Genomic DNA, 14,763 nt, shown 5'->3' with positions numbered 1-14,763 from the left:
CGGGGGCGGGGCGACGCGGGCAGCCTGAGGGGCGGCCGCGGGAGCAAGGAGGCGGGGCAGGGGTCCGGGAGACGCGCGGGGTCGCCCGCAGTCACCCAGCTCGCGCCGCCGCCCCTTCCCTCCTGCGAGGGCCGGCTGCCGACTTCGCGCCTGCGCAATCGCTGCGGGGCCGCGGAACGCCAGCATCTCGGCGCAGTGCGCCTGCGCGCGGGAAGGCCCATCGCGCCCCTTTTCCCTCCCGCCGGGTACAGAGGATTTGGACAAATTACGGCAGAGAGGAAACTGGGTTCCTGCCAATCGATGGAAGGGTGGGTGGGGTTGGAGGCTGGACGAGGGCGGGTTGTCTGGTAAGAGGAAATGAAGGAGGCGGAGATGGCATGAGGAAAGCAGCCAATAGAAAAGAGGGAGCCTGAGCCTCCTGGCCAATAAGCATAGCTGAGGAGTGAACGACCGCGGAAGGGCGGGGAATGAGGCAGGTGCTGTGCAGGAGGAGGCCGAGCCTAGCAACCTTCTAGCCAGTAGAAACGGCAAAAAGGGAACCAACGAAAAGGGGGCTAGGCGGCCAAACTGACAGACAGCCCTGTCAATTTGTGCGATGACAGCATCGTCAGTCAATAGAAAGAGCTGAGGAATTCTTAGGTTTCCCAAGATGGTCAGGAAGAAATGACAACCAGAGAGGGGCGGGCTAAACTTGTGATTAGCTCGCTTATCAGCCAATAATTGTCTTTCTCCACTTTGCAAAAGGACAACACTGTCAGCAAATAGTAGCATCGGAGGGGCAGGGATGCTGCCAGCAGGCATTGCCAACTCAGGAGACAAGTTGGTGACAACCGGAGACAAGCGCGAGAGGTGGTGACAGTTAGGGACAGCGCGGAGAAGGGGCTGGGGGCACCAATGCAGCTCCTAACCAATAAGAGTGCCGAGCAGCCCTTCCTGAGGTCCTCCGAAGGGCCCCATTCATTCAGCTCCTGAGCCCCACCACAAATCCAGCGCCCTCATCCAGTACTCGACCTCGCTGCCTCTAACTCGACTTCAGTCAGAGCCTCCAAATTCTCTAAATGACTCATCTCTCTGGATTCTCCCCCATTTCAGACAGGAATCTCAAACCAGATTCCTCTCTTAGGTTCCCATCTATAACTGAGTTCCTCCCCAGAACCCAGGCTGCGGTTCCTCAGACCTTATCTCTCTGAGTGCTACTTCAGTGTACTGGGGGATCTCGGAACCCAAATCCACGAATTCCCAGATGACATGAACTCTATCTATATCCCTGTTCTTGAAGGCTTCAGGGACCAAGTTTATTCCTCGTTGCCACATCTCTTTTGTGCTCCTCATTATCTATTAACCTAAACCTCAATTTCATGAGCCCTCAAGGTTGTCCTTAGAACTCCAGCCTTCCAACTTCCTCCTCTCTTTGTTCCCCATTCTTTTGAGCCCCAGGATTAGAGGGCCTCAAACTCCATACACCATCCACCACCTTCGAATTCTAGTGAAATCTCACTCTCAACATCCCATTTTACCTTTGGATTCTGAGTTCTAAGGCGCCTCAGCCTGGTCAGCTCACTCCCCTACTCCCAACTCAGCCCCAGATCCTGTGATTATCTATTCACTGTCTGATTGCCTCAACTTCCCCAACTTCCATTTGAGCATTCTCCCCATTCCCTTGTCTGGAATCCTCCTCACCTCCCAGAACCCATTAATAAGTGGGGTCCTCCCTGGCCTAGACCCCGTGGGTAACCATATAAGGCAAAACAACTGCCAAAGGAGGCAGGGAGGGGCCAGTGCAGGAGGCCAAGGGCAGCTGCTAAGTTTAGGGTGGCTCCTTCTCTCTTCTTAGAGACAACAGGTGGCTAGGCCTCAGTGCCCAGAAAAGAAAATGTCTTAGTGGGATTGGCATGGGCTAGAGGAGGGGGAAGGGAAGAAACACCTTCAGGACATTGGGTCCTAAAGAGAGCAGATGGGTGCCATTGCCAACCCTGGGGCTTCTGCTGCCACTTTTTCCCTAGACTTCCACTGCATAGAGGGGAATGGGGCACCGAGGCCAGAAGGGCCAAGAGAGGGTACCTCAAAGGCACAAAGTTGGTCCTTGCCCAGAAAGGAGAAGCCACTGGCTAACCCACTACCTAGAAGGTGGCAGCTTCTTTCTTGGTATCTTTGCCTCTTCCCTTCTGAAGCCCAAGCTCCACTCATACTGGACCTCTCCTGCTTCAACCTTTCCAAATTCCTCAGGGTCTCTGCCTCTCGTTGGAACCCCCCCTCCCCTGCTCACACAGTATCTGATCATCAACCCTTTTCATCCACTGCTCCAGCCCCATCACAATTCTGGCAACCCTAACATCTGATCTTTCCCTGTCCTGGCCTTTGTCTATGGTGTGCCTTCTGCCTAGTTTGTCTGCCCCTAAGCCTTCACTTACTTCCTTGGCCCTCTGCTTGAATTTTTGTTTGTTTGCTTATTTGACAGAGTGTACCTAGAAACCCCAGGACAGTGAAGGTCCTTGATAAATGCTTACTGAGTTTAGAGCTCAGGTCATTCTACTCAGGGGTTCAGGGGTCTGGTTCATCTCTCCCATAATTATCCCATTAGCTTGGGCCCCTCTGAATACTGGCATATTCCAGTCCTCTTTTGGGAGACCATCCCTTCCTGCCTAGGTCCCAAAGAGACTTACATCCCCAAACCCACTCCCTCCTCCCTCCCTTCTGGGCTCCAGCTGCTCCGGGCCTCCAAGAAAGGAGAGGCCCCTTAACTGGGCTATTTTGGTATCTGGGGTGGGTACCTGAAAGGCTAAGGTTACCCTGGTATGTCAAGGGCTCCCTGGGACAGGACTATATAACCCCAGAGGGACTGCCCCAGGCTTATTCTCTGCCTGTTTCCAGCTGGAGCCACTGCCTTGCCTCCAGGAGATCTAAGACATGGTGAGTGAGAATCCCCACCTGCTGTCCAGATAGATCCCCTAGCCTCAGGGCAGCCTCTCCCTTCAAACAATTTAGCTGCTTCCCAGTTCAACAAATGGGAAAATACAAATCCTCTCTTTCTTGACATCACCAATGGGGAGCAGATAGAGTGATGGGGTGAAGGACTCAGTCAGGGATACTGCTCAGATAATCACAGGGGGCTAGACCTGTTCAAAGTCCGATCCAACTCTTTCTGTACTCCATCTTTCTGAAGTCCTCTGACCAGTCAGATGATTCCAGTTCTTCTTGTTTTACAAAGAGAAAGCAGAGGTTCAGAGTAAATGAGTGGATCAGTGCAGCAAGTATGAGGCTCCTAGAAGGCAGCTGAGGGTACTGAGAAAGTACTTGTTGGGCAGGGTAGAGTGACTCAGGAGCTACAGGTAGGAATTAGAGATGCAACCCAAACAAGCCCCCTTAAGCCGAGAGCTTCCAAGGAGAGGAAGAATTACTTTAGAAGGGACGAAAAGCTCTCAATCTGACCACGCATGGAGGTGTAGGTCTATAATTCCAGCTCCTTTCAAGGATGAGGATCACTTCAGCCCAGAAGTTCAAGACCAGCCTGGGCAACATAGTGAAACCTTGTTTCAAAATGCAAAAAAAAAAAAAAAAAAAAAAAAAAGTGCTGGGTGTGGTGGTGCATGCCTGTAATCCCAGCACTCTTGGGAGGCAGAGGTAGATGGATTTGAGAGATCGAGGCCAGCCTGGTCTACAAAGCAAGTTCCAGATCAGACAGGGCTACAGGGAGACCCTGTCTCAAAAAAGACAAAAAAAAAAAGACCTGAGAATGTAGCAACGAGTGCTTGCCTGGTATGCACAAGCACCCAAATAAAATTGGGTGTGGCAGTGCAAGCAGATAATCCTGGTAATTACACTTGGGAGGTGGAGATGCGTTGGAGAAGAGGGGATCAGAAGTTCAAGGTCATCCTCAGCAAAGTAGTAAGTTTGAGGCCAGCTGGGTGACAGGAAACCCTATCTTGAAAAAAAAGAAAAAAGAACCTGAGTCTAATTCATTGCTCCCAGGAGAGGTAGGAACTGGCCTATGGACCCCTTGCTCAACCCATACCCTCACAGGCACCCAAGAAGGCCAAGAGAAGGGCAGCAGCAGAAGGCAGCTCCAACGTCTTCTCCATGTTTGACCAGACTCAGATCCAGGAGTTCAAGGAGGTGAGTGAAGGGAGACAGAAGGCTAAGGAAAGACACCACTGCTCCCCCTCCTCCCTGGAATGTGCACCTGTTGAGGGGAGGAGGAGGGCCTAGAATTCTTCCCCTCCCTATATGGAGTGAAAGGGGACAGCTGGCTGAGGGCCAGAATCTGATCTGCCTGGGGCAGGAATGCTGAAGCAGTGGAGTTCCTCACGGACCCCATCTGTTCTTCCACAGGCTTTTACCGTAATTGACCAGAACCGGGATGGCATTATTGACAAGGAGGACCTTCGGGACACCTTCGCAGCCATGGGTGAGTGCCCCACTCCAATTCATAAACATTGAAAGTTGTAGAGTCTGAGGGGAATTCAGTGGCTTTGGGCCTCAGTCTACCCAGCTGAGAAATGAGTGGGATAAGTTTATAGGAAGCACAGCTGTGGCTCCCGGGTCCCAGCTCAAGCCCTTGCTTCTGAACCACCCCCATCCAGGCCGCCTCAATGTGAAGAATGAGGAGCTGGATGCCATGATGAAGGAAGCCAGCGGACCCATCAACTTCACTGTCTTCCTGACCATGTTTGGGGAAAAGCTCAAGGGTGAGTGAAATGTTTGGGGTTCAAGCCCCAAGTTGCCTTTTCCCACACCTTCAGGGACCATCTGGACTTATGAACCCTCTGACCCCTTCAGGTGCTGACCCTGAGGATGTGATCACCGGAGCCTTCAAGGTCCTGGACCCTGAGGGGAAGGGTACCATCAAGAAGCAGTTGTGAGTGTTCCCCTCCAGCTGCTCCACACAAGTCTCCTTAAGTTCTGCAAAGGATTAGAGGTTGCCAGAATGAGGGAGAAGGGACTGAGTGACAAAAGATTTTTTACAGTGAATAAGGGGACAAAGACAAGGGAAGGTGCAAGTGTTTGGGAGACCACTAAGACTAATAAGAGCCATCTTGGTTTTCTGGGAAGAATGCGGGGTTAGTGACAACAGGGACATGTGAGAGGGCACAGACAGGAAGGAGGAACACAATCTCACTTTCCTGAATGTCTCTCACCTTCCCAGCCTGGAAGAACTGCTTACCACGCAGTGTGACCGCTTCTCCCAGGAGGAGGTGAGTAAGGGAGGGGCTGGGAGGCGAGGGGGCTGTGGGAGAGGGAGTGCAAGGACCAGTCTTAGATTCTCCTCTTCCCCCAGATCAAGAACATGTGGGCAGCCTTTCCCCCAGATGTGGGCGGCAACGTAGACTACAAGAACATCTGCTACGTCATCACGCACGGTGACGCCAAGGACCAGGAATAGGGTACCCTCTTAGGCGCAGGAGACCTAGCTAGAGTTCTAGCCAATTCAGCTCTCACCCCACCCCCAATAAAATTCAACTGGTCTTTGTTTCTTATAGGCAGCGACTTCTGTACGTTTCTGTGGGAAGAACTCAGGTGGGGCTGTAAAACCGCCCGGAAAGAAGGAAGGGCGTGGCTAGCAAAGGAGGCCCTGGGCGAGTGGGAGGTGGGGTGCGGGGGAGCAGCTCTTGGAAGAAGACTCCAGCGTCCCAGAGAAGCCGTATTTTATTAAAGGCAGAGCTTGAATGAACCGGGGACTCTGGAAGGTGGGAAGGAGCGGTCAGGGATTGGACGGGACACGTAGAGTTTGGGCGGGCCGAGGGAGTCAGGGAGGGATACAAACTTCGGGAGAGGAGTGGACCGCTTAGCAGGAGAATCTGCACAAAGCAAGCGCAAGGGCCGGCCTACCCGCTTGGGTCTCAGGACAGTCTAGAGCCCAGGGATTGGACAGGACACGGATTGAAGGTGGAGCCGACGCCTTGCTGGGCAGCTGCTGCTACCTCAGAGAGCGTCCGTCTGCTCGCCCTGAGCCTGGCTCTGCTGCATCTGGGCTTGCATCTTCTCCAGCATCTCCTGCATGCGGCGCAGCTGTGCGGGGTAAGATTGCAGACAGTGGGACCGACAAGGCCTGCGAGAGGCCGAGAAGAGGACCTGGAGTGCTGGCTAGAGGGGAAGAGACGTGCTCGCTCACCTCCTCGTCCTTCTCGCGTATCAACTTCTCCGTCTCGGCCAGGGGCAGCATGGGCAGGGGGATTTCTGTGGCACTCTGGCGGGAAAGCTTGCTAGCGGGCAGCGGGAACGGGGACAAGAATAATCAGGGGCGGGGTCCGAAGTGGAGGGTCAAGACTTGGGGTGAATTTAGCGTCTAGGAGGCGGTGCCACGTCCACGAGGCTAGGGGCAGAGACTAAGTGGATGGAGAAACACTGAACCGGAGGCATGGTTGGAGGAGGGACCTGAGAAGCAGGGTCGGGTAGGAGCAGGTCCGATCCCCGAAGCCTGCCCAAAGGGTGGCCCACGGAAGCACCAAAATAGTCGGCCGGCCCTCACCTGCGGCTGGCTCGATCCCGAGCTCCAGGTCGAGCCAGACTCTGTAAGCAGCGAGCCCGGTAGCCCTCGTAGAGCAGATCATGAGTCACCTCTTTCAAGTCCTGAAGGTGTGTCTGCACCAGCATCCGTCTCAGGTTCAGGAAATCGCAGTGATGCGGGTTCTCCACTAGAGGGCGGACCAGGTAGCCTAGTGTCCAACCCCACCCTCTGGACCCTTTTCCTGGGAGTACTGCTGTTCCAGCGGAGGAGCAGTGGGTAACATCCCAAAGACCCTGCTTGTGGCTTCAAGGAACTCCCAGGACCAGAGCCCGCCCCAGCTTCACATTCAGGGTGCACCCTAGGCTCCCTGCTAGCCTCAACGCGTGCCTGGCCTTACCCTCCACGGTACCCCAGGAGTAGCGGCGTCCCCTCACTAGTCGGGTTCCACCATCCCTCACCACCTCGCATGAACCAACGACTGCAAAAGGGATGCTTCCCTAGAGGCAGGGGTCAGGAGTCAACGTTTTCCCCTCCTGGGCAGAAACGTCTTTCTGGCTTTCATCTCCACCTCCACTTCCTGTTTCTCTGCCCTTTCCCCTCCATCGGTCACACCTTCATCTCCTCATCCTGCTTCTTGAATTCTTCATCTTCGTCAGAGTCACATTCCGGGAACTGGTAGATGTTGATCTCCTCCTCCTTCAGCTGGTCCCGGATCTCAGAGAAGGCAGAGGGAGAAACACTGAGGAGTGACCAACAGACTTTGCATGGCCCGAGACAGTGGGGCAGGAGTCAACATTACCATGGGACCAGAGAGATGTTAGGGGTCATGGTGCCCATCCCACTTCCCCCAGACAGGCCCTAGCCAAGCATGTAGCTCCAGGCATCCTTCTGGGAGCCTTGGGGACATGGTTACTTGTGGCAGGCAATACTTCCCGAAACTTCCTGGATCATCCCAGATGGTTTCCAGCAGTGAAACCTGAGATAAGGTTTGGTCTTTGGTTTCACTTAGTGCTAAAGGTCAGAGGTCATGCCCATACCTTCTGTTTGAGCACCTGAGTTTCCTTAGGATTCAGAGCATCTGCTTTGCCAATGACAGGGATGATGTTGACTTTCTCATGTACTGCCCGGAGGAAGGCCACATCTAGGGGCCGGAGCCTATAGCAGGGACTGGTCAGGGTGGAGCTGCAGAATACAGTCTTCCCCAGCTGCCCCAGTCACCCAACCTCCAGGGTGTCCTCCAGACCCTCTGCCGAAGGGTGAGATGAAATAGAGGCAGCAGTGGACTCGGGAGTCCTGGATGTTCTTCCTGTTCAGGCCACTTTCATCCCTGAGATACTGCTCAAACTGCTCCTCGATGAAGTGAACTACAGGCAGCCAACTGGGGTGTGAGGAAATAAGTGTGGTCTGAGAGTGCAGGGTAGGGGCAGGTGAAGATAGCTAGGGCAAAGACACCTGGGCAACTGGCGAGGGCATAGTGAGACTTCAAGCACTGTGGTGGCTCCACACCTGTAATCCCAGCACTCAGGGGGCAGGAGGATTGCCACATTTGAGGACAGCCTGGGCTACATAATGAGTTCCAGGTCAGCCTGGGTTAGTGTAAGACCGTCTCAAAAAACACAATAACAAAGCACTAAATAAGCCTGGCATGGCACATGCCTGTAATCCCAGCAGGAGGGGTGTGAGTTTGAGGCCAGCTGGAGCTACATAGTAAATTTGAGGTCCCTGAGCTACATAGAGATATCTTGTCTCAAAAGAAGAAACACTAGACACTTTGGGCCAGATTGTTTCCAGAAACAGGTGCCTCCTTTTGGGTCAAGGGTTTAGACCAAACCAGTCCTGTAACTGACCCTCATCTTCCATAGCGGAGTAGAGGCTTAGCTCCTGTCCCTTCCCCTCCTCACCAGTCTGAACAGTCCACAGAATCCCCAAAGCCAGGCGTGTCCACCAAGGTCAGCTTCACCTTGATACCTCCCTCCTCAATCTCCACACCTCTTCGCTCGATGGTCAGAGTCTGTGTCAAGCGAGCTGTGGGGACAGAGAAGCTAGTTCTACAGGGCTCCAAGGCAGGACTTGTTCCTTTGCCCAGTATCACAGCTGCCCATACTTATTCATAGAAAGGAAAAGAATGCAGCCTAAGGATACAGGAAGAGCAGGGCACTACAAAGAGAAGATAGGGCTGTGGGACAAGGGGGAGGGGGCGCCTACCACTGGCATCTGGCATCTGTCGATCCTCGTAGAGGTTGGTGAGGAACAGGCTGTTGATGAGGGTGGATTTCCCCAGACCTGATTCCCCTGTGCACAGGGCAGGCCTACAGGTCAGATGAGGAAACAACCAGGATCTCCTGAGGACATCTCCACCCCCAAGTCCCTCTCCAGAACCCCCAGACCTGCCACCATGAGTGTGAAGTCAAACCCCTTCTTGACAGACTTGCGGTGCAGCTGGTTGGGGAGGGCAGCAAAACCCACATATTCCTTGTCCTGTGGAGGTAAGAGGAGGGACAGTATAAGGCTCCTGGATGTGGCAAATAGGGCCCTAGTACCACCTGAGCCAAAAGGCTAAGGGAGTCAGTGTACGGTAAGTCCACCTTGATTTGGGGACCCTCAGGAAGAGGGCTGGGGCCCAGATGTCTAGATTTCTGGGCCAAAGGACTCACCATGGCTCTGTTGGTTGTTGCTGCACCTGGTATTGCTCCCCACTTCCTCTAGTGGGGCAGGAAGTGGAATGCTTCAAACAAGGGGGAGTGGGCAGTGCCGGAAGCCGAGATGCTCAAACTGGCACAGGCCAGAAAGGTGAGAAAGCTAGGAGGGTTCGTATCTCCTGCATCCCTTTTCTCCTCGCCCTAATTCAGCTTCCACCCTGCCTTCTCCACATGCCTGTATACCAAGCTTCAAAGTGGCCCCATCCCCGAGGAGGAAGATGGGGTATGAACAGAAAGGAAGCAAGCTGTCCTTAACAAGTCTGACAAAGAATTGATCAGGATGATTAAAAAAAAATGTTTCCAGTCTGGGTGAACCAAAAGCCATAAGACTGCAGGTGGAAGGGGCCATCGGTTTCCCAGTATAGCTCTTTTGGGGATGCTAGGACTAAACCTGAAGCCTTGGGTATGTCAAGCTGCATCCCAACTACACCCCATCTCCTACTATATTTTCTCTCTTTAAAAATTTTAAAAAATATTTATTATTTTTATTTTATGTGTATGCATGTATTGCCTGTGTGTAGGTAAGTGGACCCGTGTCCTGCAGTGCCTGTGGAGGTCAGAAGAGGCTGTCAGATCCCCTGGGACTGGAGTTACAGACAGCAGCCATGTGGGTGTTGGGATTTGAACCCAGGTCCTCTGCAAGAACAACCAGTGTTCTTAACCACTGAGCCATCTTTCCAGCCCCAAATGTTTTAAATTTTTTATTTATTTTTATTTTATGTTTATGAGTGTTATGCCTACATGTATGTAAGTGCACCTGTGTCATACAGTGCCCAGGGAGTACACAAGAGGGCATTGGCTCCCCTTGAACTGGAGTTACAGACAGTTGTTAGCCCCATGTGGGTGCTGGGATTTGAACCAAGGTCCAAGAACAGCCAGTGGTCTTAATCACTGAACCATCTCTCCAGCCCTGGGTTTTTGTTTTTGTTTTGTTTTTATTTAAAATATTTTCTTTATTATTTTATATGTATGGGTGTATTGCCTGCATGTATTTGAGTGCACCCGTGTCATGCAGTGCCAAGGAGGTCAGAAGAGGGCTTCGGATTCTCCTGGAACTGGAGTTAAGGACAGTTCATAGTCACCATGTGGGTGCTGGGAATAGAATCCAGGTCCTCTGCAAGAGCAGTCAGTGCTCTTAACTGCTGAGCCATCTCTCCAGCCCGTTTTTGGGGTTTTTTGTTTGTTTGAGACAGGGTCTCACTATATAGCAGGCTAGCTTGCCTCAACCTCCTGAATGCTAGGATTACAGGCCTGCGCCACTACACCTCAGTTACCTAATGTATTCTTTTTTTTTTTTTTAATAAGACCAGGTCTCATGTAGCCCAGGCTGACCTGAAACTCACTTTGTAGTCTAGAATGACCTTGAGCTCCTGATCCACCTTGCCTCTTGTGCTAAGATTACAGTTGCTTGCTACTGTTTTTTTTTTTTTTTTTTTTTTTTTTGGTCTTTTTGAGACAGGGTCTTCCTGTAAACCTCAGCTGACCTGGAACTGGCTATATAGATAGACCAGGCTGGTGCTGGCCTTGAACTTACAGAGATCTGTCTGCCTCTGCCTGAGATTAACTTGTATCTTGGATTCTTTAGAGGACTCCAGGTCTTTGATCACAACTATAAGAAAGACTTTCCGAATCCTAGCCAGGGAACCCCCTGTTCAAACCCTTCAGGGGCTCCCCAGTAACATCAGAATCAAGTCTGTATTCTAGCCTGGCAGGCAAAGATTGGTCCACTTGGCCTGCTCATCCCTCTCACTTGCCCAGACATCCTTGGCTGTCTGCCCACTTTGAGTTCCTGTCCCCAACCATGGCAGTGCTGGAGATGGACCCCTGGTACATGCCAGGCAAGCACCCTTCCACTGAGCATTTCCTGTTTCTGCACCAAGTAACCTCTTCATCTTTCAAGGGTTTGACTCAAGGACTGTACCTCAAAATGAAAGCTTCCTCAACTGCCCTGGCACATCCCTTCTCCTTTAGACTGCCCAGCACCTTCCTCAGGCCCCTGCACACCAAAATTTGCTTATCTGCCTGTGTCCTATGCCTGGCTGAACTCTGGGGACAGGGACCATGTGTTCCTAATTTCTAAATCCTGGGTGCCTCATTACAGTTGGTCTGCTCGGTGTACGAGCACACAAACGAATGGGTAAATGAAGTTCAGCAAAAGAAAGGCCAGAATGATGCAGAACATGCAAAAACATTCTTTCTTTGGGGTCAGAAAGAACCCCCTAAAGTCTCGATCTACCAATGAGTTGCTGTGTGACCTTAGTCAAGTCATTTGACCTCTCTGAACCCCAGTTTCCTCAAGGTAAAATGAAGTGCACAGATTTCAGCATGTTATTGAGACCATTCTGGGTTTTCTACAACATGGGCTTTAGATCCAAACAGTTATAATATATAAACTTCCTCTTTAACATTTGAGCTGGATGACTTTGGGCCTGTGAATTAACCTCTCTGAACCTTTAATACTAGTCTTACAATCTACAAGGCCCTGCTTGATCTGGATCCTGCCCACTTCTCTGCTCTAACCCCATTTTCTTTCTCTATACCTTTGTTTGTTTGTTTGTTTGTTTGTTGAGACAGTCTCCTTATGTAGCCTCAGCTAGCCTAGAACTTTCCATCCTCCTGTCTCATCCTCTCAGTGCTAGGATTACTGGCCTGTGCCATCTAGCCTGCCTTCTCTATTCCTTTTGATTTTACTTATTAAAAATCTGGGCATGGCTGTGCATGCTTTTAACCCCAGAACCAGGGTGGAGGCTGGTGGATCCTGAGTGCTCACTGACCAGCTGGGGGTCAGGGTGTCAAGCTAACTTCCGGTTCAGTGACAGACCCTGTTATGTATACCTTAGTCTTTTGTTTCAACCACATTTCTAGCACTGGTCCTCTTATGTAACCTTAGAAAAATCACTTCTCAGGCTGGTAGGTACAGTTCAGTAGTGGAGTTGCCTTCCTGCTTAGGCCTCCGGAGTGCTGGGATTATATAGATGTGGGCCACCACACCTGGATAATGGTAGGTTTCTTTCTTAGTATTGGTGAGGACCTGGGTTCAATTCCCAATTCGACACACAAAAAAAGCTGGGTGTGGTGACACACTTTTAATCCCAGCACTTGGGAAACAGAGGCAGGAGGATCTCTGTGAGATCGAGGCCAGCCTGGTCTCCATTGTGAGTTCCAGACCAGCTGGGACTACAGGAAGACCCCGTCTCAAAAGACAAAATAAATAAATTTGTAAAAAAGGAAGGAGGAAGAGGAAAGAAAATCTCTTCTCTGAGCCTTTCTTCTCATCTGTTAAATGGGATCAGATGCAAACAACACACATTCAGCTCATCAGTTCTACATGGATGATTTTTTTTTTCCTGGTCTTTTCGAGACAGGGTCTCCTTGTAGACCTAGCTGGGGTGGAACTCACTATGTAGACTGTCCTTGAACTCACAGAGATCTGCCTGCCTCTGCCTCCCAAGTGCTGGAATTATAGGAGTGTGCCACCACGTCCAGCTTACATGGATTTAAAATTTTTATTTAAAAATGAAATATAATTTTTATTTCATGTGTATGAGTGTTTTGCCTACATGTATATAAGTGTACCATGTGCATGCAATGCCATGTGATTATTGAGACGTGGTCATTCAGGGCTGTGTGACGTTGGGCATCTTACTATAACTTCTTGGTGACTCCATTTCTTTGTCTGGCCAATGGCTCCATTGATAATTCCCTTCATAAAGACATAATGAGGATGGTGGCATGCTGGCTACCGCACACACATCCAGTTCTCAGAACAGTGCCTAGGGGATGAGATGAGCTCACTGGAAACGGTACTTATTATTTTAATAAGTACCAAGCTCAGCAGTATGGTGGGGCTTCAATCTGCCAACTGCTTTTCTGTATTAACCTCTGAGGATCCAGACAGGGTGAATTAAGTTATGATGGCAGGAGAGAGAGAGAGAGAGCCTTGAGCATGACTTAGCATTTATCCTAAAAGTACCCAGAGAAACAGTACTTGGATATAAGCAAAGGAAGAACTAATTATGCCTTCCACAGACCACCACAGCCCTTCCTCTCCTATTTCTTATCAGGCGGAACAGCCCTATGGGGCGTTAGTATGACTCAATGCTACAGCACTTCCTTAGCATGAAACCCTGGATTCTACCCCCAATATTGGGAAGGAAGGCGGGTGCAGGGCGGGTCTCTCTCTCTCTCTCCATGGCGGGCAGGCGGGCTCTGTGTGAGCTGTGGGAGGCTTGGGGCGGCTGCGGGAGGCTCTCCCTTTGCTTGTGGGTCGTTGGCCACCGGTTCCATGAGGGCAGGGAGAGCAGAAGCGGCGAACGGGGTCAGAAGGCCAGTGGGTGCTGACGGAAGACAGCTCTTCCGGGGAAACTGATCACAGGCTGGTCCCAGGCGCAGTGAAACAGCAGTGACACACACTCCAGGCAGTGATACAGCTAAGCTCCAGGCAGATTCAGTGATACAGCTCCGTTTATTAGTGGTAAAACTAGAGAATTTATAGTGTGGAGGCAGTAGCAAAAGCCTCAGTTGATAGGTGCTCATAGTATGCTTTATTTACATGTGGCAGCGGGCTCCTATCTTCTGCCTCAGTTGATAGGTGCTCATAGTATGCTTTATTTACATGTGGCAGTGGGTGTCTATCTTCCAGACTGTCAGTCAGTGCCTGATTATCATATAAAAAAAACCTGGTAGTTTCTATGCCAGAGGTCATGTTTCAGATAAGGCATCTGTGTTTGTCGGCACTTCAAGGTGAGCCAGGAAGAGAGCAGGAGGCGCCCTGCTGAAAAGGGGAGTCTCTCCATCAGGCGCTGAGCCTCTCAGGGCTATCCCGACATGGAGAAACTGCAACCCTAACAGCAGGGTTCCCCAACAGGGGGGAAGGGAGGGGAAAAAAAGAAAAGGCTATATCATTGTTGTATTTGTGTGTAATCCCAGCACTTGGGATTCTGAAGGAAGAGAACTTCAAGTTCCAGGCCAGCCTAAGCTGCATGGCAAGACCCATCTCAAAATAAACAGTGTAAAATAAATAAAGGGGGCTGGAGAGATGGTTCGGTGGGTTAAGAGCACTGATTGTTCTTGCAGAGTGCCAGAGTTCAAATCCCAGCACCCACATGGTGGCTAACAACTATCTATAACTTCAGTTCTAGAGGATCCAATGCCCTCTTCTGTCCTCCACAGAAAAAACATAGCATGGATGCACTTACACACATGCAGGCATAACACTCATATACATAAAATAAAAAAGTCGGGCGTGCTGGCACATGCCTTTAATCCCTGCACTTGGGAGGCAGAGGCAGGCGATCTCTGTGAGTTCGAAGCCAGCCTGGTCTACATAAAGAGTTCTAGGCCAGCTGGGGCTACAGGGAGACCCTATCTCAAAAAGACCAAAAAAGTAAAAAATAAAAATAGGGGCTGGAGAGATGGCTCAGTGGTTAAGAGCACTGGTTGTTCTTGCAGAAGACCCGGGTTCAATCCCATCCTACAAGGATCATGAAATTCAGATTTCTAAGAGGTTGATTTCTTTGTTTCTATCGTTGTTATTAATATTTGGTATATAAACGAAGACATTATTTTAAAGGAATGTTACAGAAATGCCATATTGTTATATATATTTTTTTCTATAAC

The 14,763-nt window shown here is 50.9% G+C and overlaps 3 protein-coding genes across 4 annotated transcripts in view; 1 reads left to right on the top strand and 2 right to left on the bottom strand.

Annotated features, from left to right (window-relative positions):
- Window positions 1–186, bottom strand: part of Tbc1d10b (TBC1 domain family member 10B) — a 12,786-nt gene extending 12,600 nt beyond the window's left edge. The window contains exon 1 of the mRNA XM_008823979.1: window positions 16–186. Coding sequence (XP_008822201.1) covers window positions 16–186 — 171 coding nt within the window. The remainder of the gene's footprint in view (window positions 1–15) is intronic.
- A 2,568-nt stretch (window positions 187–2,754) lies between these two features.
- On the top strand, window positions 2,755–5,480 carry Mylpf (myosin light chain, phosphorylatable, fast skeletal muscle). Its single transcript, XM_008823858.2, has 7 exons — window positions 2,755–2,910; window positions 4,021–4,113; window positions 4,330–4,405; window positions 4,581–4,685; window positions 4,777–4,855; window positions 5,144–5,192; window positions 5,276–5,480. The coding sequence occupies exons 1-7, from the start codon at window positions 2,908–2,910 to the stop codon at window positions 5,378–5,380; spliced, it is 510 nt and encodes a 169-aa protein (XP_008822080.1). The 5' UTR covers window positions 2,755–2,907; the 3' UTR covers window positions 5,381–5,480.
- Window positions 5,481–5,638: 158 nt separating this feature from the next.
- Septin1 (septin 1) lies at window positions 5,639–9,132 on the bottom strand. 2 transcript variants are annotated; one of them, XM_008823857.3, is made up of 11 exons: window positions 9,100–9,132; window positions 8,833–8,923; window positions 8,651–8,737; window positions 8,347–8,470; window positions 7,689–7,823; window positions 7,483–7,600; window positions 7,058–7,159; window positions 6,843–6,942; window positions 6,467–6,632; window positions 6,110–6,200; window positions 5,639–6,006 (listed from the first exon to the last, which is right to left on the bottom strand). In XM_008823857.3, the coding sequence occupies exons 1-11, from the start codon at window positions 9,100–9,102 to the stop codon at window positions 5,920–5,922; spliced, it is 1,104 nt and encodes a 367-aa protein (XP_008822079.1). In that variant the 5' UTR covers window positions 9,103–9,132; the 3' UTR covers window positions 5,639–5,919. The 2 variants fall into 2 exon arrangements, with proteins under 2 accessions (XP_008822079.1, XP_017651265.1); XM_017795776.2 differs by lacking the exon at window positions 6,110–6,200 and having other exon boundaries at window positions 5,639–6,081; window positions 9,100–9,131.
- Window positions 9,133–14,763: the final 5,631 nt, after the last annotated feature.

The sequence above is a fragment of the Nannospalax galili genome, unplaced genomic scaffold (assembly GCF_000622305.1).
Source record: "Nannospalax galili isolate Female #2095 unplaced genomic scaffold, S.galili_v1.0 scaffold788, whole genome shotgun sequence".
Taxonomy (NCBI): domain Eukaryota; kingdom Metazoa; phylum Chordata; class Mammalia; order Rodentia; family Spalacidae; genus Nannospalax; species Nannospalax galili.
Note: the sequence above shows the minus strand (reverse complement) of the source record. Positions and strands in the feature narration are given on the sequence as shown.